General features: G+C 33.9%; 1 protein-coding gene across 1 annotated transcript in view; it reads right to left on the minus strand.

Moving 5' to 3' along the window:
- Nucleotides 1-1790: 1790 nt before the first annotated feature.
- LOC117160256 (lachesin) overlaps nucleotides 1791-21156 on the minus strand; it is a 187529-nt gene continuing 168163 nt past the window's right edge. Inside the window, exons 7-9 of the mRNA XM_033340900.2 lie at nucleotides 18870-18989; nucleotides 17327-17497; nucleotides 1791-9649 (exon numbers count right to left, since the gene is read on the minus strand). Of these exons, the coding sequence (XP_033196791.2) occupies nucleotides 9399-9649; nucleotides 17327-17497; nucleotides 18870-18989 (542 nt within the window). The 3' untranslated portion in view covers nucleotides 1791-9398. The remainder of the gene's footprint in view (nucleotides 9650-17326; nucleotides 17498-18869; nucleotides 18990-21156) is intronic.

Below are 21156 nucleotides of genomic sequence, written 5' to 3' on the forward strand. Positions count from 1 at the left end.
AAACGAAATCCTATTTAAATCATAACTAGCCTGTAATCAAATTGTTACCAGAAATCTCGGTCTTGTTAAATCCTATTGAAGTCATAATTAGTCCGTAATCGAATTGTTGCCAGGAATCTCGGCCTTGTTAAATTAAAACAAAATAATTAGTTGGCGTTTTCATTAAGACAGCATGGTTTGTAAATTCAATTATTATTGTTAGTACGAGTTTCAGGCTTTCGAAATCTGTCGAAAGCTGAAGAATTAATTCAACCTTCTTGCCTTCGATTTCTTCCAAATCTCAATTATTCCATACAAAAGTAAATATTATATTAATTTCAAAGATCTCTATATAGAACTTTGTGGCAAGTAACAAAGCGATCCTTGAGCGAACATTGAGGGAAGAAAGGTGCAATTTGTCTGTGCACGAATCAGAGAGAGAAAGGCCTTTCCGGTTCGAGGTCACCGATATTCAATGGTTTCATTTTGTTAGACCCAAAATCCGAGAGCAGGCGGAACGGGTTTCGGTGTTTGGCCATCAGTCATTTCATGACGTGCCGGCTAAACACGGTACAACACTCATTCCATTTGATCCCCGAATAACGGTCGTTGCCCGATGTCTCTTTGAACGATATAAATGGAAACGCGTACCCTTTGCGGTCTTTGTACGACGCAAGCGAAGGGCAGCAAGTTGGATGATTCTGTTCAGGGTCAACGACTATCAATGTCCGAATATGCTGTCACTTTTTTCCCCTACGTGAGTGTTCGCGTTCTCGGCAGACTCTCAGTATTTTCTGATAGAACGATTCGTGTACACATTTTTTTTCTTCTCTTTTTACCTTCTTTCCCCTTTTTTTTCTTCGCTGAAGAAAGGTAGCAGGGAGTTGTAAACGGGAGTTGTAAATTGGATCTCATTGGATGGTGAAAGTACCTGATGTATTTTTGGTAAAATGAAATTGCATAATTGTAATAGGTTCGTGTGAAAGTTGAGAAATTATTCAGATTTGACGATAGCGGAATTTGTTTATTATTCTTTCTTACTCCCGAGTGACTGAAAATATTATGAGATTGTAAGTTTCGGAGGTTCAGCGATCTACGTCGATTAGTTGAGTTAATACTTTTTGAATTTTTAATTTTATTTAAATATCGTATGAATATTTATTAGTAACGTCTGATCATACATTAACTTGTACTACGTACTAGTTGCTATACGGTCATACATATACCATGAAATGTTTGTGTAATTTTTGGTATGTAAAGTTTAAAATATAAGCGTTAAAATTTTTGTGTACCGTTCCACACCCGATTAATGCTCGATATTTATATTAATTAATTTATGTAGGCTCGTTAGACTGCCGTTAAAGAACGACAACGGCAGGTCATTAAACTGAATAATCATCTAGGTCAATGCGACGTTTTGATATGCTGTATATAATACAACATATATCTATACAATATATATTTATAGAGTAGGAATCCTGATGAACTTCGAAATGAGTCTCTTGCATGTAATATGACAGAAATGATATTATACGTTGATATAAATACGTTGTAGTGATGAATAGTTATAAACATTTTTCCAATTTATACAAATATCGGTGATCAAGTATACTTTGTCATTTAAAATTTCTAATAAAAACGGAATTTTTTCAATTTAACAAGATGAAAAATAAAATTTGCAACATCAATTAAACGTTGAAAATTTCTAATAAAATATCTACCTATGTAAATATCACGACACATAATTTTAAACGTTGACTACACAGATACTAAAAATGATTGACAATGAGATTTATACATTAATCGTTTCTTTATTCAGTTTCATATATATATTTATCTCCGTTGGTATCAGCAGTGCGATAATTCATTGGTAGGCTTAGTACAAGTATCCATCACGGGATCACGTTATTACACGATACATTATTTAATTACATCGACGCAAGTATGCATATCGTTAATCATATTCATATATTATACCGTATGTATATATGCATATGTTATATTTATATCATATATGTATGCGCGTAATTATTGTACAGTGTGCGGCTACGCACTTAAATATTCGACTCTCGAAGGGGAAGATGATCGTATTCACAATATGACAAATCCTTCTGTTCGTTCATTTTTTATTTCTTTCTTCTTAAATAATGTACGTTATGTATGTATGTATAGTGCAAAATATATTAAGGCCAGGCCATTTATAGGAGGGCGATTTTCAGTCCTCCTCAAAGACTAACCATTCATATATGTTTACTTCTTCTTTTTTAGTTACTCTCTTTTATTTTGGTTTATTATCAAATCCGCACATATATCGATCGAATATTACTTATTGTTAATTAATGGCAATGAAACTAACACTAATTTAGCATTTGGTAAATGACGAAGCACAAAAAGCCAATTCGAATGGATACGTCGATGCTAAATAAAATTGTATATTATGTTCTTTAAGTGTAAATCGTGATTTTCGCAGGGAATGCTCTGTCATTTTTGTTAATATTTTAGTTATTTTTTATCGAATATCAAAAAATGTATCAACGCTATGTAAATAATGGTTGTCAAATTTCGGAAGTTTTGAATCTTCGAACTTTTAATCTTTCGAGTTTCTAAATTTAAAATAAAAATATAAATAGTGCACTTGTTAATAAATTGATGAGGATTCTGTATAAAAAAAAGAAAATACTGATATTATAATTACTTACGATGATCGTAGTCTCTCATAAATGTTAAGCCATCTTTGGTTACCTAATGAAATTAATTACAATATTGACAATGTGACAGAGCATTTTCAAAATAAAATAACTTACATCACACAAATCCAGGTCCTGAAAGTCCCGAAGACTTCGGTCGAAATCGCTTAAAATTCGAGTTAGAAATCCCAAAAAAGTATTTCCCGGATATGTAAGGAAAAATTCAACGGGGGTGAAAAGCCATCCGATATGTTATCCGATATGAGCTTTAATTTCTGTTTCTCGTTGATAGTTTTCACCCGCGCGTCGATCGACTTACTCTATTAAATTCGGTACATTTTTAGAGATATATTATATTTATGCGATTTCCTTTAATTTTTTTAAACATGCTATGTTTCCCGATTGCCTCGTAACATGAGATTTATCTGGATCTTTTAATATAATAGAATAAAAACGGTTCGTAGAACAAAAATATTTACATCCACTCAGAATCAGTGTACTAATAATTAAATAATATAGTATATTTTACAATACGCTTTTATATCGATTGTTTCGCTTTGCATAAATATACATTTCATTCACTTACACGTTTCATTCTCCCTATAATTTTGCAGATGAATTGAAATTTATAATTTAGAAATGATCGATGATATTCATGATGATAATCTGTGAATAAATTTCTTTGTTAATGTTAATTAAATTATCTAACGATAAAAATTCTATCAACTTTTCTCTTTTTCATTTTCGTGTTATTGTTTAAAGAAAATGGTTGATGGAATCCTTTTCGATATTTAAGGTTTTGTTTCATGTTACCAAACCATGGAAAGCCGATTTTTTTATGTAATTTGATTTCATATTTTATTTATATCTTACACTCTATTATATATATATATTATATATATTATATATATATTATATATATATCATATAAACGTCGTAAACACCTACAGCCAACAATTCAATAACTTTAATAATATCGTTTCATTATATTTCGTATTTTACACAATCTACACATAAATGTATTCTCATATTCACTAATATTAAATGTCGCATAATTTCTTCTTTCTAGTTACTAACAGTCATCGATTCATTCATATCCATTCATTTCGCATGTTTGCAATTGCGTGTAGAAATGTTGTTTATTTGTGAATTATCAACTTATATGGAACCATCTTCCTTGTTTTCTATTTTTCGTCTTCTGAATCGTTGCTGAATTTTCATTCATATTAAATTCTCAAATATTTGAATTCCGCATTTCAAATTTACCACATTAAAAATGATATTAAGCCATGAACTATAAGATTTCTACCATAAAAATTTCAATTAATGAGTTATTATCACTGGAAGAGTAACAAAATTAAAAATCTTCGCGTAATTTCTTACTTTCTTCTTAAACGAACCGCACTTTTTCTTTTAAATAAATCTTTGACTGTAATTATTAAATCGGACGTCAAGAACAAGGATTATTTTCTCACGTAACAAAGGAATTTGTTCCGTCGAATAAGTTAAAGGGAAATTTGTTTAAACTGGCGTTCGTTATATTTCAGCTACTAATTAAATAAAATGTTCCGTACGATCTTCTGTGAACTAGTTGCTTTGTTTACACAAAATTGTCCGATAAAAGATTTCTTAATTATTAACAGGATGATGTCGTTATCGGAAACATTGTTGTAACATTAACATTTTGCATCAAACACTGATACATCCCTCTAAAACAAAATTTCATTAACTAGAATGTATTTAAAAGGGAAGATCAAAAGCGATTAATAGATGAAACGCGGCATCACTACTTCAAATTCACACACTTTGGCACGTTCTTCCAACTGAAGTGAATTATTTTACTTTCTTTTTAATACCCTTTTAATATGATTGAAAGGAATATTATTCGTAAAGAATCCTAGAAAACTGCGTTTTCTCAACAAATCTGAAGTTGTCTAGCAAAAGTGCGATCTATTTATAAATCTAAACTTTAATTTTACTTTGATTTATAGTGAGAAATAAATCATATCTCAGTCTCTTTATTCCAACAGAAACTTCAAAAATATATTAAACATCCTCCACAATATTAATAATATAACTCAAGATGATATAGTTCCATCTCACAAATATAATATTATTTATTATCATATATCATTATCATGTATATGATAATTCAAAATATGTAAATTTAAAAAATCGCATAACCTATCTATATACATAGGATAAATGAAATTTTGCTCGTTTTCTTTTTGTACGTAAAAATCGTACATATATTTCCTAACATTACATACCCGTTTAAGATGCACACACACCCTCTCATACATCCGTACAGAATCATCCATGACTCGCCATAATAATGCTCAACGATACTTTTCTCTCTCTTTATTTGTTGGTTGCAAAAGCAAAGGGATACATTTCTTACATTCTTACTAGCTCGGAATATTTTCCACTTTTGCGTTTCTTCGTTTTTTCATAATATTTTTTTATTCGTTTTTACACTACATACGGTGGAAGCTCATCATACGAACAATGTGGCGTTCTGTGCATGCACACCGATATAACAGTATCGAAAGCACGGATACAACTTCATTTCTTGCTCATACGACGACTTTAATTAATGAGTTTGTGCTTTATTGCACGACTCTTTTGTTTTTGATCTTTATCTCGTCTCTTGCTTTCTTTTTTCTTCCAGTTTTTCTTCTCTTTTTCCTTTTATTCGTGTATATGAGCGACGAGACTTTCTTGTAAAAGGGAGCAAAACGCACGCTGCACGCTGAATGAATTAACTATACTTTGTCAGGAAACTGCGTTTATCGTTATCGTTATACTGTCATTTTCGTACAACGTATACGTGCTCACTTTGTAATTTTTGCATCGTTATATATATAAAATTTCATTTCAAAATTTTATAGATCAGAAAATCGATGATATCTTGATCAGAGGCGTAATATTTTTCGGTATGATGGGAGTTTATCTTTTCCGTGTAAGTGATATAATTTTTGAGGAAAAACAAATTTTTAAGGAATGAAAGTCCAATGAAAGTTACGAGTAACTAGAAAAAATTACTGAAATTAAGAAACAAATAAAATTCTTCTAGCTAATTATCAATCGATATTGTATTAAATGTCGGTAATTAATATGTAAATATGTAAACAATTGTGATAATAAATTTCCATTTCACAAGAATAAACTGTTTTTCATTTTTGAATTTATTAAACATTGGGACATCCACGAAACGTATAATATACTACCAAAGTGGATGAAGTTTAATTGGCAAAACTTATTCAAAAGTTTTCTAAGCTTGATAAAATCTTTTCTCACGAAAAGTATATTAACTTTGCATTCGTGTAACGATTACCATAAACTCAGTTCGTCTGTACAATTTTTTTCGTATTTATTACAAATCTAACAATATTTTCAGACTTGTATACTCCTAATCGTTGCTTAAAAATGTGAAATCATATCGCTACTTTATAATTGATTAGGGATATGTATTGGATTCGTATAGGTTATTAATAATTGCCAATTTATTCCTTGTCCTCCTACGTAATACAAGAAACAAGAGAATAGAATGATATAATTTATATGTTTCCTCTCGATGATACCTACACCAACAGTGAAATTTCTTTTGAATATTTGCGTCCAAATTTTAGATATTCTAGTGAAACGGATATGATGTACGAATAGTATATATGTATCTGGCATTTTTAATTGTATTTATTAGTATAGAAAAGTTTGTAAAGACCCCAGAAGACATATTCCAAGATTTTCTGACACTTCAACAAGGAATCAAAATAACAGAATTAAAAACCTCACTAGAAACATTAAATGAAAGGAAAAATGATCAAGAGCTGTCGAACAACAAATTGTTAAACAATCTCTGCATGATTTCTTAGAAATCAAACTGCTCAATTCTACTTTTTGTTAATTTTTTACTTTCATCATACAAATACACGATTTATTTACGTCAATAAGTTTATTCGTCGCAAGAAGAAGATATAAAGGATAGCAAATTCTAAAGTGAATTTAAAAAATAGTATTTGCAATATCATCGCTCCTTTTATCTTATAGAGTTGATCAATGTAACATCTACGCACATGATCCTTTGTGAACCGATGATGAGCAACATTTGCGTAACTAAATTTCATTCGTTCACATTTATCTCGGTTGTCTGATATCCCCGTCAACGATCATAATAATCCAGCGAGTCGGATATGAAGGGAACAGATTTTATTCCATGCCCTCCATATGCGTGTTCACACGTTGAAAAAAGACACGTGAATCCGTGAAACATAACGTGAAAAGGGACAGAGAAAAGTAGGGGAAAAACAAGGGTAGAGATGAGGATGGGACAAGAAAAAAGTAAACGAGCCCGGGGTTTAATAATTCTATCATTGCAACAGATCGGACAATTCGACAGACCGGTCGTCGAAGAGAGATAGAGAAGGCGAACATGCAGTGCTAACGAGATATCTCGTTAAGCCTAGAACGGACAATCGCACGGTGGAGCGAGCTGTTCGATATGACGAGATTCACGACGAGATCTTCGTTCTGCCGTTACGTTTCTCCGATATTCATTAGAATATTAATTTCACGTTCGTCAGCTCTGATACAATAACGTACCCCTGTTGGTCGACGTGCAATTGTACTCGTGACCCAAGTTTATCGCGGTACGACTAAAGGTTCGACTCGTTTCGCGGTCTGAATAAACAAGGAATCAGTCCGTCGATTTTTCTCCATTTGTTCAAGCGGTGTACGCGAGGAAAAATTCGAGTAGAAATTCGTTCGATAAATTGTCCAGCCGAAACAATTACCCTCTTTTTACCAAGTATTATTTGGTAACTGAAAGGGGTGATTAATTTGAGAGAATTAATGAGATGGAGAAATCAGAAAATCATTACTTTTTGTTTCGTTGTTTCTATTGATATTCTATTTGGCAGTAATTTGTAATCCTGTTTTTGATTTTATGCATGTTTCCTTTAAATAAAAGTTACTGTTAGGAGTGACTATAAAAAGCATTTTCGGATCATTGTATATATTACGTACTAATTAACTAGGTCCAACTATAATGAATTTCGTATTGTTTAACAATTCGTCTGAAATTACGCGCGAATTGATAAAAAAGATAATTTAGTAAGCCAAGCGTACTGTTTTTTCGGTTCTTTAAATGTTTTTCCTGTTTTCTTCGAGCGGTTTAGTTTTTATAGTCATTTACTGTATTTAACTACCTGGCACATTGGCGCGTATTTTTAAAACCACTTTAAAATACTTCTCTGGTCTGGTTCTTTTGTTGAAAGATCGTGTAAGTGGTGCTACATTAAAGTGTGGACTTATACACGTAGGTCAAGTGGATTACAGAGTAACAGGTGGATGGTGAAATTGCTCTAACGAGACGTGTCTTCTTAATTGGAGAGATAAAAATGCCTACCTCGGCGACGTAACGAATTTAAATCTATCGCTTGCCAAGCGTTTGCGTATTACTTGCAAAACGTGTTGTTTACAAATAACCAAAATTTAATCTAGTGAAATTATTCACTAGTAAAATAATAAATGAAATGTTATAAAATGTTCGAAGATAAGATTCTACTAAAAGGTTTGTTAATAAAATTTAAATATTAGTTAAATACTTATTTTTCTGGATTGATAATTTGTTGTTCAGTTCAGCTTTCTAGAGAAAATGTTACACATGGATAGAAAAAAATATGGAAGATTAATATTTAGGTAGAAATATGATAATTGAAAATTTTGTAATAAATAAATACAAAATGTGGGCGCTAATTGTTTACCATTCTAACTTCTGTGTTTTGCAAATTTGCTTTAATCAGAAGTTACGAATTTTTAAAATTCAAAGAACTAATAACAAAGTTCGAATAAATAACAGTTTTTCATTTAAGTCGGAATGATGCGATATATATTTTGGTCCAGCATAATGAATTATCCAATTTTAGATAAAAATGTATAAGGCTCGTACGATATTTTTATCAGTCCTTCAACGATGAAGATCATGAAGTTTCGTATAAAATTCTTCTAATTCAGTTAAACTTGCTTTTACATTACACGATACTTAGTACTTTCAAACTAGGCAAATACGTTGCGAAAAGTTGTAGAAAAAGTTAAATCCAAGTAAAATGAAATATCAAAATTTGTACAAGTTGTATAGGAGAAGTATGTAAGAAATATTTTGCTTGAAATACGTCGAAAAATATTTTCATGTCGTTTTGTGATCTTATTTTATAATATCCACGATAAATACATAAAAAGGAAAAAATTCAAATAAAGACAAGAAACGAATTATAAATAAATAAATGAAAATAACATTTTCTAACCAAAAATGAATAAAATTCAAAATGAATACTTGGTAAAATATTAAACCAAATTAAACCAAATTAACAAAAATTAAAAATGATAGAATTTTAAAACTATATAACATGAGATAGAAATCTGTATGTATCATTACTTACCGAACGAACTCTTCAAACAGATACAACCTCTTTCGATTCTAATTCGTCAGCTAGATCCGGTAGTGTATCATCGATGGAGGGATTGAACAAATGCAACGATGAGATATCAACACAAACTTGTTACTAATCTTTCTCAAATCAACTTGCTTTCTCTCTGTCGACGAGTATAACGCAGCACAGAAATCGATATGCATCGACACACGGGAAAAAAAATGATCGACCGTCGTCGTTGAAGTAAACGCATGATTCTTCGTTCCTTCTGTATTCACGTGTTTTCTTTTTATAGTGTTCTTTACGTCAAAGCGAGCAGTTGGGACAATGTTATTAGAAGAATACAAGAGGCGGGTGGTAAAATGTCGTTTGAGGACGTCGACGAGGATGCGTCGTCGCCGTTGAAGAATGGTTCCAAGGTTGAACCCGTTTCCCGTAAAGAGCCTTGATACACGTTAGTCAGTCTGTGATCTCGATCGTTGACCGCTTCGTTCGTGTCACTGTCCAATCTTCGGTCTCCCAGTTTCTTCGAGTGTTTCGGTAGATCCATATCTGAAATAAACGAAATCATTTTAAGTTGAATTAATAAAATTTTTCATTTTTCTCGGTTTTATCGAAGAGGACGAAGTTTAATGGAAAATATTGCTCGTCAGATTCTTCATCAATAATAGGAAGAATATAGTATATTTTTTAAAAAGATATTTAAAATATTATACAACAAATGGAAATTTATAAACGTGGACTTGAGATGGGTTTTACACACGCACACACACGCGCGCGCACACACACACACACACACACACACACACACACACACACACATAACGGTATTTTCATGTTATTAAATTTTACTTATAGTATGGCTATATATTTTCTTGCTGCAGAAATTATAAGTAGTGTTTTATCCAAAGCTAGTGGTGTAGTACGGTACATGGTCAGACATCGCGCCACGCATTTGTGTACTCAGTTAATAGATTGCAAATCTTTAATCTGAACTCTATTTCTCTTAAATTTCGATATTATGCAACGTATAATATGTAATTAAATTTTGTTCGCGTAAAAAATTCTTTACTCGTGTAAGCAATATTTCAAACATGTGCTGCATAAAAAATTGGCTACACGATACGTTTCGGACTAACGACACGCTTGGTAGTTAGTGGGACAATTTAAGTGACATCAGACGCCATACACTCTTTTTTTTTGCACATGCATAACTTCGTGATAGAAACTATACCAGGGTTGTGGAGTGGAGTATTTTCACGCTCGACGTCACATTACATAGGAGGCGGTATTGGCGGAAAAAGAGGAAGCAAGAATGCATCTCTTTGACGAGGAATTTCTATAGTGGATTCAATTTATACATGTATCGACATGTACTCTACTAACACTAATATCTTCTGGGCATCTCCGTGCAACTGTTTACATGCGATATTAAATTTGTGCTGCGGTTTCATAAAAATACTTCAGTTTTTACATCCCCTCCCCTACGGCGAAACCGTGTAACTTGTTATATTAAAATTTCTTTACGATTCTATTGCTTCGTTGTTGGAAAATTTTTGTTTCCGTCGGCGTAATTTCGACTGTCGGGAATTAATTCTAAATGGATCGCGTTTATCTTTGGTTTTTATTTAAATTATCAAGTTTCAAAAATTCACAGTATATAAAAAATAATTGCAAATAATATTGTAGTATCGTAACTACTTTAATTAGTTTATTAATGATAAGTAGATTGAACAGGTGTTAATTGAACAGAGAATAATGTTTGTTAAACATGAACTAATCGCAGCAAACGTATAATAATTAACACAACTGAATAATTAATCAACGACTCTCATCAACGCAATCCGCACTCTCTGACATCTCAACTTATACTGTTATTAATTCGTTCTTTGTCCCCTAGCAATCCCTTGTCTTTTGTCCTAGCCTCACTACATACATGCTCAGCAACCGCTCGTTTATAATTCACACGACACCCCCCAGGCCCCTCATCCATGATACTACAATATTTGCAAATATTCGGTGAAAAATGATAAAATTTAATAAAACAGTTAGTCTCTGCATAATTATTCAGAGCTTTGAAATACGAATATGAGGATAGTTATATAAAATATGGAAATATAAATACAGTTTTATATAATATTTTTACTGATTCGAACGAATGTACGATGAATGTCCTATAGGACGTTCTCACTAAAATATATTTAAAAATTTGAATTTCATTTTTATTGCGATTCTCGTGTCGATAAAATTTCAGACGTACACATAAAGTTTCTGATATAAAATGAAGATAATAAAAATGAAAGAAGTTTCTCATTTGAATTATAGAATTCTTGATGACTTCATGCTTAATTTAAAGAAATATCAATCGATCATATAATAGATTGATACTAATTATATGCATATTAATATTCATCTACTATTTCTAATAAAATAATTCTTCAAAGCCTTTATAACTAGTAAAGAAACAATTTGTTCAAACTATCTTAAGAATCGACCGATGTTCAGGTAAAAAAAAGAAAGGAAAGAAAAAAACAAAAGGAAACTGCAATCTTCCATCGCGATAACGCAAGGGCCATGTGTTGCAAAATTGACACACCAGAAATTGGAAAAGGCGAAACGGGAAGTTTCGTCGCTTCCGCCGTACTCTTTCGATATTGTTTTCTAAAATTATTATATACCCCAAGTAATTCACCGAAATTACGAAAATACAAAAGCAAGCAAACCAGTTTTCTCCCTTTATTTAGCGAGGGGAGATAAAGCAAGGATAAGGAAATTCGTTAAAGCGACATTTCATTCGCAACTTTTTTCAATTAATCTAAATAATCGAATTTTGTTTCTTAACATCGTGTCTACGAAAAGTAATGTCACGAGTTCGCTTAATACTTTCCTCGTCACCATTTCTCTTACCTAGATTCTATAACTCTTCTTTTAAATAAATTATAATATTATGGTAAACTATATTGTATATTATTTGATCCTTAATGGCTTAATTACACACAATAGATTGATCTTACAAAAACGCGAAGTCCCGAAGAAAAACTCTTTGCATCCATCGTTGTCGTTGAAAACTGGAAGATATCCTTAACGTTATCATCACGACCCTTCGGCAAAAGCCATCAAGGTACGAGTAGAAATGGCGCACGTCTTGCGGTATAACCGCTTCCAAAAAAGTGGAACCCATTCTCGGTTCTATCCTGCATCGAAAATTTGCCGGCTGGCGCCCGCAAAAAGCCTAATCGACCAAGCAAAGCGTAACGAGCAATTTGCAGGCCGGATTCAATTTATTGCGTATACACTTCCGCGATCGGATCTGGCCCCGGACAGATGTTGCGGGGCTGGAAGCTGAAAAGAAGAAGCAGGAAAAAGAAATCGCGAGAGGTGGTGGAACGCTCGACAAAGGGGCACGAGAAAACGAGACATTGCCACAGGGTGGAGGAGAGGAAGGCTGGAACGAGGGGGAATGGAAGGGTGAAACGTGCGGCAGCTCGTCGAAATAGCAGTTTAGCACTGATAGCACTTGGCGGACTTTTATCGATCATGTCTGGCAACAGATGGCTCACCCAATTCCCGGCGGCGCGTTTTGTCTGGCCGGCCTGATAAACGATAACTAATACGGAACAGAAGAAGCAGCAGCAAGAGAAAAGGGAAGAGAGATGTAGCGTTGGGGTAGGATGGGCCGGCGGTTGGATATTGTTTCGCGGACTTTTAGCCCTTGACGTGACGTGCCAACATCTCTCGCCACTGTCGTCCCACCCTCCTCTATGCGATGCTTCCTGCTACTGCTATACTCCTATATATCCTCTCCTTCTCCATCTGTACCCTCTTTTTTCTCCTCGTTTTCTCTTCTAGCCACCCTCGATCGTGTCTGTTGTACAGGGTGTGCCACCCACGACCGCATCTCTGATTTACTATTCTCCTCTCTGCAGACATGCTTGTGGTTCTTTGTCTATTTGATTGTTCGATTTGTTCGTCCATTTGTATATTTGGAGGGTTTGAAATCATGTTCGTATAACTCGGGTATTACCGTTATATTTTTACAATTTAAAATGGCGTTTCGTGCGTATTAAATAAGCTAACATATAATAGCGTAAATGATGCGGCTTTTTTGAGAGTTGAGTTTAATAAAACGATAACGAATTATTTAGTTTATATATTAAATATTAAATGCGCACTGATATTCGTTTGTTCAAAATTATCAAAATTAATCAGAATTTCTATACTTTTATGTTCATCATAGTAAAGAACGTTCAATTTCTTTACGATTTAAAAATAAAGCATCGAATAATGTACTACTCTGATAAATATTAGTTTTATTCCTAGTGAAAATTATAAATCATTCAGCATTCTCCGATCCATCTTTTATCATCCTATGTAATAGATATCATTACTAATTCAAACTCTCCAGTTTCCAAATTACAAGTTTATCAAATGGTTTAAGCGACCACGGTACAACAACCGGGAGAAGTATGCTTCCTATAGTTCACTTTAACTCATCAAGATTCTCGGCCAAAAATATTTCAAACAATTATCAAACTATTTCAATCATTGCATCCTGCTCTCAGCTTGAAACTTAGCCAGAATGTTGAACACAATTGACCTGTTATAGGTCACAACCAGACTCTGTGTTCAAGTGTAAAATTCCACCCGTTACGTTTCTCTGCTTTCTTTTCTCCCGTCGTTCTCTTCACGCTCCGTTTATACCTTCGCTTCGGTTTAACGGTTAATCCCCCGGGTTTATCTGATCGCGTGACTTCAACGAGAAGTTGGAGCACGCCGCGCGAGCCAGGACAATCTTTGCATACACACTCCCCGTGGACGATAATACACGCGTCGGCTTTGTTAGTTTACACGGCTTACGCGATAAAATTTCCGTCATTAAACGCGGGGGCGTAGCCGATTCGCGCGCTGATAATGGACTGCGTGTTACAGTGATTTCCTTGTAAATACTTAAACTCGGTTTTACTCCACTTGTTACGTCTTTCTGGATATCGTCTGATTCGCGCCTGAACGCCCAACGCGCACCGCGTGCCTTCGTCACGGCAACCATAATCATTCTCTTTCATCTCTTTTAGATTGAAATGTTACACAGTTAATATTTTTCGTCTGTTTTTCTTTTTGAGATAAACATTGATTACGATAACACATAGGACGTAGATAAGTACGATTATCTTGAAGTTTGAATTTTGTTTCATAATTTCGTCCCTGTGGATTTACACCATGTAGTTCGTCGTAATAAATTCGATCATTTTAAAGTTGCAGTTTCATTGTACAACATACACGTGCAACATACGCGTTGTCCTGCGCAACTTTTATTCGAAAATTTATATTGCTAAGTACGGCCAGCAAACAATATGTCGTGACAAGTTGCACGTTTATTTGGAAATGAAATTCCCTTTTTGAGCGCACTCGGGATTTTTCATCGTACGAAACAAGTGGGACGGAAATGGCTAACGAAATTTTATATTTAGAAAATTATCACTCCGCCGATAATTATGCCGATGGGTTTACAAACATTTTTTATTGCTGACCTACTCAAGATAATCTAGAGTATTTGATCAACTGGAAAGTTAATGAATTTTGTAGATATTTACAGGATCATTATTAGTATGTTCTATTTAACATTCTTTCATTGGATTTTAATTTAAGTTTGAAGAATGAAGTTTCGAATATACGATAGGTTTCGTATTTATAACACGTACGAGCGTAATTATATAGAAAATTTTAATACGCGAGTTTAACCGTAATGATTATATTCATAAACTTAGCTCTTCGAAGTAATGCATATTGTTAACTCGAAATTATCTTTCTCCATCAATCGTTCCATCAGATTAGAGAGGATTTTGACACTTTCATTCCGTGTATATTCTATATTATATCGAGATAAAATATCGCGACACTTCTCTAAAAATGTAGTAGAATACGTCCCTCGCTAAATTGCAAATTACTATTCAACCAATAAAACGTCAGCTTTATTTTGTTTAGAATAAAAATCTATCGTTTCGCGGCACGATACGAACGATATATACGTGTGACATTGTTTTTGCTTGCCGATAGTCGAACGAACATTTCCGCGTTGGGAGTCGCAACGAAACAAATTTGGATTTGCGTTAGAGAACTAAACCGGAGCAGACGATAACCATCGGTTTCGCAAAAATAAGCAGCTTGGCCAATTCCAACCCGATACTCCAGCTATTACGCTCAAATTAATAATCAATGCTAATTGCCATTGTCATTAGGTGAACGACCATTACACCATATATATCGTGAATAACTATGTCATACGATCTACTTTGTCTGCGTTTTCCGGTTAACCGAGAAATTTTGCAGAATTCAACGAAATTTATTCGCTGCTGCTTGTTTCAAGAAATATCACATTTTATTTCTATCATCGGGAATCGTTATTATTCGCGATATCTCCCGTATATCAACAATGCGACTATTTCAATTATTCTGTACGAACATTTATCTTTGATTTGCATGTAAATTGTTAACAACGGTTCTGAATAATCCGCATACGCCGTGAAACCTGACAGTTTGACGCATACGCGAATTATTATTCTTCCACGTGTTGGTTTCCTACTTTTTCATAAAATTGTTGCGCGATAATATAACTCTGTATCGCATAATATTATAAAACTTTGAAAGCAGCAATGAGAATTTATATCAGTTTTTATAATAATGCATAATTACATTATGATACGGAAGGTTTAGCGCAGAAATGGGACAATCGCATTTTGTTCGGTAAACAAGAAAAGTATAGAAAGCAAATGTTTTTTCGCATGATAATAGCGGCAGTCGTTAATGTTTTAATGTTCAGAAGTGTAGGGATGATAGAGCGGATGACTGTTACAGGAGACTGAACTATTATTTTATTGCTAGCTAAGAAGAGACGTTCGCTCATACTCGCTGTACCGTTCACTTACACTAGCTGGCAAAGACTCTTTTGTCTTCACGCAGGCAGTCGCTGTAAGCACACACATACACACACTCACACATCCGCATGCATATCCCTTTTGGCCTAAGCCAACGTGCCTCACAAGGATTTCACGTGACCACCAACACGTCATCGCCTGCTGACCTTAAAGCTAAACAGACAACTATGGGCGGTCGGTTCTCATCACCCATAGCTCTGTTCCCTTGAACTATCTACGATGTACCATTTATCCTAACTTATACACTAACCCATAGAAGCATGAAGTTTTTTCTATTAAAGTTTATCTTTACGCATAGTATTGTTGAACTAATGATTTTATCTTTAGAACCGCTTTTTCTCTAGATTCTTTATGTGTGATTTAATCGTATGCATATTTTCATTTTTAAATGAAATACGAATTTAATTTGTTAGTTTTCATTTATTAGATTTTTGATTAGATTTAATTTAGAATTTAATTTCTAGGTTTCTTTGCAAAAATATAATCCTCGTTGTATACATTGATAGTGTAGATTTCTTTGTTTTTTTTTCTATTGTACATTTTTCTGATTGAAAGCAAATAATGGCATATTCCTTTCTCCTCGATGATCCATAATAAACAGTGATTAATTAGTAATTAAGATAGAAATATAATTTTATTTTATTTATACTGCGCTTTGTGTTGACTCTCTTCAAGCCGTACTATAATTTTTATCGCACTGTCTCTAATTAAGCGAGTGTAACGCAACACATATATGCGATCCAATTAACATTGGATTGCGCAGAATCGCGATTTCGTGAGACACGTTTACCATATAGAACGTATTAAAAAAGAGAAAAGAAAACGAAATAATACTAATAAATAATTTTTCTGAAGAAGAATTTGTAATTTGAATATAATTCAATAAGCGGATATTCCTTATTTTATTTTTTTAAAGAAATGTAAAAATTAAGAAAGCTGAAGTAATACATTCCAATGTATATAACTGTTAATATTATTCACCTTTTAATTCACATTTATCATCGCTTCATCTTTTTATCTCGTAATTAACAACACCCGCCCATCCTTTAGAAGTCCGATATTCCTTGCGAACTTTGTTTTGTTCTCTTTTGTTAGCATTCCTAACGAAATTCTGTTTATCGAAACAATTTCGTATAAAAAAGCCGCGCATATGTGTATTATGGGGGCGTGCCTGTAGTCGCGAAGAAGAAAAATTCTTTTTGATAGGTAAACATAAACGGAGGTAGAGGAAGAAGTTGGAAAGCACTGAAGTTGAGAGTTTGCGATCCTCGTAAACGTATTATCCATGAGAACTCACCGTAAAGTCGAATGTTTCCCTCTGCGTCGCCGATCGAGTTCTTTGAGATGCACTTGTAACCACCGAGATCCTGTTTCTGTAGATTCATAATTACCAAGCGCATCTGTACACTGTACACGGATGTCTTCACTTCTGACATCGAGTATTTGTGATTGCTAATTATCATTTCGCCTGAGACAGAAAAAGGATTTATATTTTTAAAAATTACCTGCTGAAACATCATACAAATTTTCAGTACTTTGGACGATCATAATTTTATTTATACGATTATAGCATTAAATAAATAAATGTATAAAGTAGGAGTTTCTAAGTTCTTTCGTAATCACGTGAACACAAACCATCGTCATATGGTTGTTAGCGCGTAACGTACAACATTTACACGGATAATTTTCTCTATATACACACGAATGTCTTTTCGTAGCGCGTGCATACTACAAAAATTGCTCCACGTATTTTCTTTTCTTAAATTAAAAAATTATTCAAGCATTAATATCTAAACTACGAGAGGAACGCCAGATTTTATTTTTACTAGAAATAAATGGATTTCCAACGTATACTAAAATACGTCAAGCGTCGAACTTTATATGGTTTACTATAGAAAAATTGTTAAGGCATTTCAATGGTAAACAAATACCAATTAAACAAAGGTAAAAGCACTGTTCTTTTCTCATGGTTCTTTAACATTTTAAAATAATCCGTATATATAACTAATCTTCGCGAAACAATTTTATATAAAACGTATCAAATTGTGCTAACTTCGTTCCACAAAACGTTACACCATAAGAAAGTAAAGAAAGTGTTCTAAGGATCCCGTAGAATGGGAATTTTCGAACCGTACAATGCTCGGCTTCGCTTCGCATTTAAATTTCTGTACGTGACTTATCTTCGTGGCTCGCCAGCGAACACGCTTCGGCGAATTATTATTTTACTCAGCCAGCCAACGAAAATTCAGTTTCCATCGCGTGCGATTTAATAAACCTATCTATCGATTCATGTTCTTCGACTTGAAAAATAAAATCTTATGTCTGGTTTTTATACAATGGTGAACAAAGGAAAGTTTAAAATACATCATAATTTGATAAAATTAAATTATGTCTAACAAAGGAAGAAAACAAATTTGACAAGTGCAGTGTGAATGAACTTTGGATATTTATACATATTCGTATTTTTACAAATAGTAACAAAAGAGAAATATTTAAATAAAAATGTGTCGTATCTTTCAGATAAGTTATTATAAGTATTTTATTCTTGATATTTACATAAATATTCTTGCACATTTATACTCGATATAAATACATGAACAACAACAATTTAATAATAAATAATTTGTCCATATTAAAGTAGATGGTAATTATCAATATCATAAAGAATTTCTAGTAAATACAGAATTTACTAATACTTCTATGTACAACTGTCTTTTGTTCAGAATTGCTTCCTTCTAGAAGCTATTTCGTTAGAACTATAATACTCTACAGCTTTAGTAATATTTTTCGAAATGAGGAATAAAACTAAACGACGGTGGAAACAGTTAATTGAATCTTACCTGATTCGCGTGTCCAATAATTAATGGCCTTCGGAGAAGCTTCGACGAGACAAACCAGCGTTACGTTGGTTCCAGTTGGCGCGCCGACTAGCTGGTTTGGTACTTGAACCATCGGGTGAACTGCAATTTATCGCGACGCCATTAATCAATGGCCGAACATAAAGTATACGTATATGTAATAATTATCGAGCACGCCGCGATTTGTCACCCGTCATTGATACGGTTCAATGAAATGTAACGCGCCGACACGTTCGGGTTAAAGTAAATTCGATCACGTGAAATTGCGTACGACGATCGTCGGATTTCAGGAAATTTATTTTCGATATGACGCTGTTTGCACCCCACCGACACATACTGATAGAAAATTCAATAATTGTGGAATATAAGTAGCCTTTTTTAAAGTTGAACTACAGAAAGTGGCTAATATTAAATTCCTAACGTGTATTTATTTTTGTTCTATTCTCGGCGAGAAGACCTGATACTGTCTTAATAGAACCTGTTTCGTGTGTTTAACAGAATATATTTAAATTCTCTTGCAAACTTATATCATCGTAAGCAATATAACGAGTCTCTGAGATACTATTTAAAAAAAAAGAAATATTCATATGTTATCCTATATACATATATCATTTATACACATTTACCTCTGTTTTGGTACTATTTCGGAATTTTAAGTACAAACTGTCATTTTTTATAACACCATCTCCCATTCTGGTCAAAAGATTTCTGGCCACCGAAAAGTATAAAGCAAAAGGAACAATGAAAAAAGATATTACATAGAAAAATCGCTATAAGAATAAACGAATGTACTGCTATCTCGAAATTCCTTTATTCTAATAGCCATACTTCCCTATTAATTCGCAGATCATAAGTTCTATTATACTAATCTACGTATTAAAGAATCAACTATATCCAAAAACTACTAATCACCAAACATACAACTTTTCTTTAAATTTCACAGTGTTCGTCACCTCCTCAGCCACAAATCTACCTATAGCACACATTGCGTCACGCAAACTACAAGAACGCAAAGTACGTTGCATCGCGATACGAAGTCGCGCAATCGTAATTTCAAATTTCTACCAGTATATTCCTCATTTCCAACAGACTTTCAAATCTGCGTCAACTTTGCTCGCACTACCACTGACAGAAGCTCGCGATACAACGCAGGACTCGAGGTCGAATTAAATATAAGACAAGCATTTGTTACAAAGTTACTCGAAACCGTGTCACACGCGTAAGAGTCATTTTCCCGATGAAACGCAGCTGGATCATATTCATTCTGCACAATTGCGCCATGGTACAGTCTCCTCTCTAATAATAAGAGAGTGTGAGAGAGAGAGAGAGAGCAAAGGTCGTAGGACGGAAGCGGGATGGTTAAAAGCAACAGAGATCGCATGCCGATGTATTGTGCCGGTTACAATCGCCTTACGAGATATTTCCTGGTGTTCGTCTTTTTGTGGTGGCCATTAGCCGTCGTCGAGGCCGCATAACTTATGATAATGAAATGCTGGCGTACTTGACGGTCCTGTCATTTAAAAGGAGCGGAAGGTAACTCGCGGCGTAGCGCGTCTATCGTTCCGAATATCGTAAGCAGCTTTCTGTGAGCTGCTTAGGTCTTAACAATCATCCTCTTTCCGCGCCGGCCAGTTCTTTTGACCGGAGTAGGTTACGTTTGTTCCTGCATTTTGAGGAAGAAGCGGCTACAAAGTACTCCTCGTGTCTCGGACCACTTGCTTAATCATACATATATTTCCAAGATAAGTCGGGAAAAGTGGACCAGCGACGTCTGCGAGACTCTTGTTTCGTCAAACGGATTTCCGATCTGTTTTCGACGTAAGAAGGTTTCGACCAGCGATGTTATTGCAACATATCATCGTGATCCAGATGCATTGGGGATGAATCGGGTTAGGCACTGGAATTGGTGAGAGAGGATTTCATAGAGTTGTGAAGAGACGTAGGTACTCAGGTAATAGAATGAAATTTTTGGTGGTGGAACTGAAACTATTTTTGCAATGTGAATTTTGTATCTGAAATTACAGGGACATAATGCGATAAGTCACATTATTTTTCATAAAGAATCAGCATTAAAATTCAGTATGTTCAGTATGTCGCTTGGTCCCGTATTACCATAATTGTTTCTTTATTTGGTTTGGAAGCGAAATATATGATTTTTCATTCCCTTCAAAATTTTCAAAATACCGAACATTACAGTATCAAAATATTGCTTGTCTTGATAATTATTCAGCGACTTGTAAATTATTTTTTAAAAACTTACGTCTTTGAA

Source organism: Bombus vancouverensis, chromosome 6 (genome assembly GCF_051014615.1).
Source record: "Bombus vancouverensis nearcticus chromosome 6, iyBomVanc1_principal, whole genome shotgun sequence".
In the NCBI taxonomy this organism is placed as follows: Eukaryota; Metazoa; Arthropoda; class Insecta; order Hymenoptera; family Apidae; genus Bombus; species Bombus vancouverensis.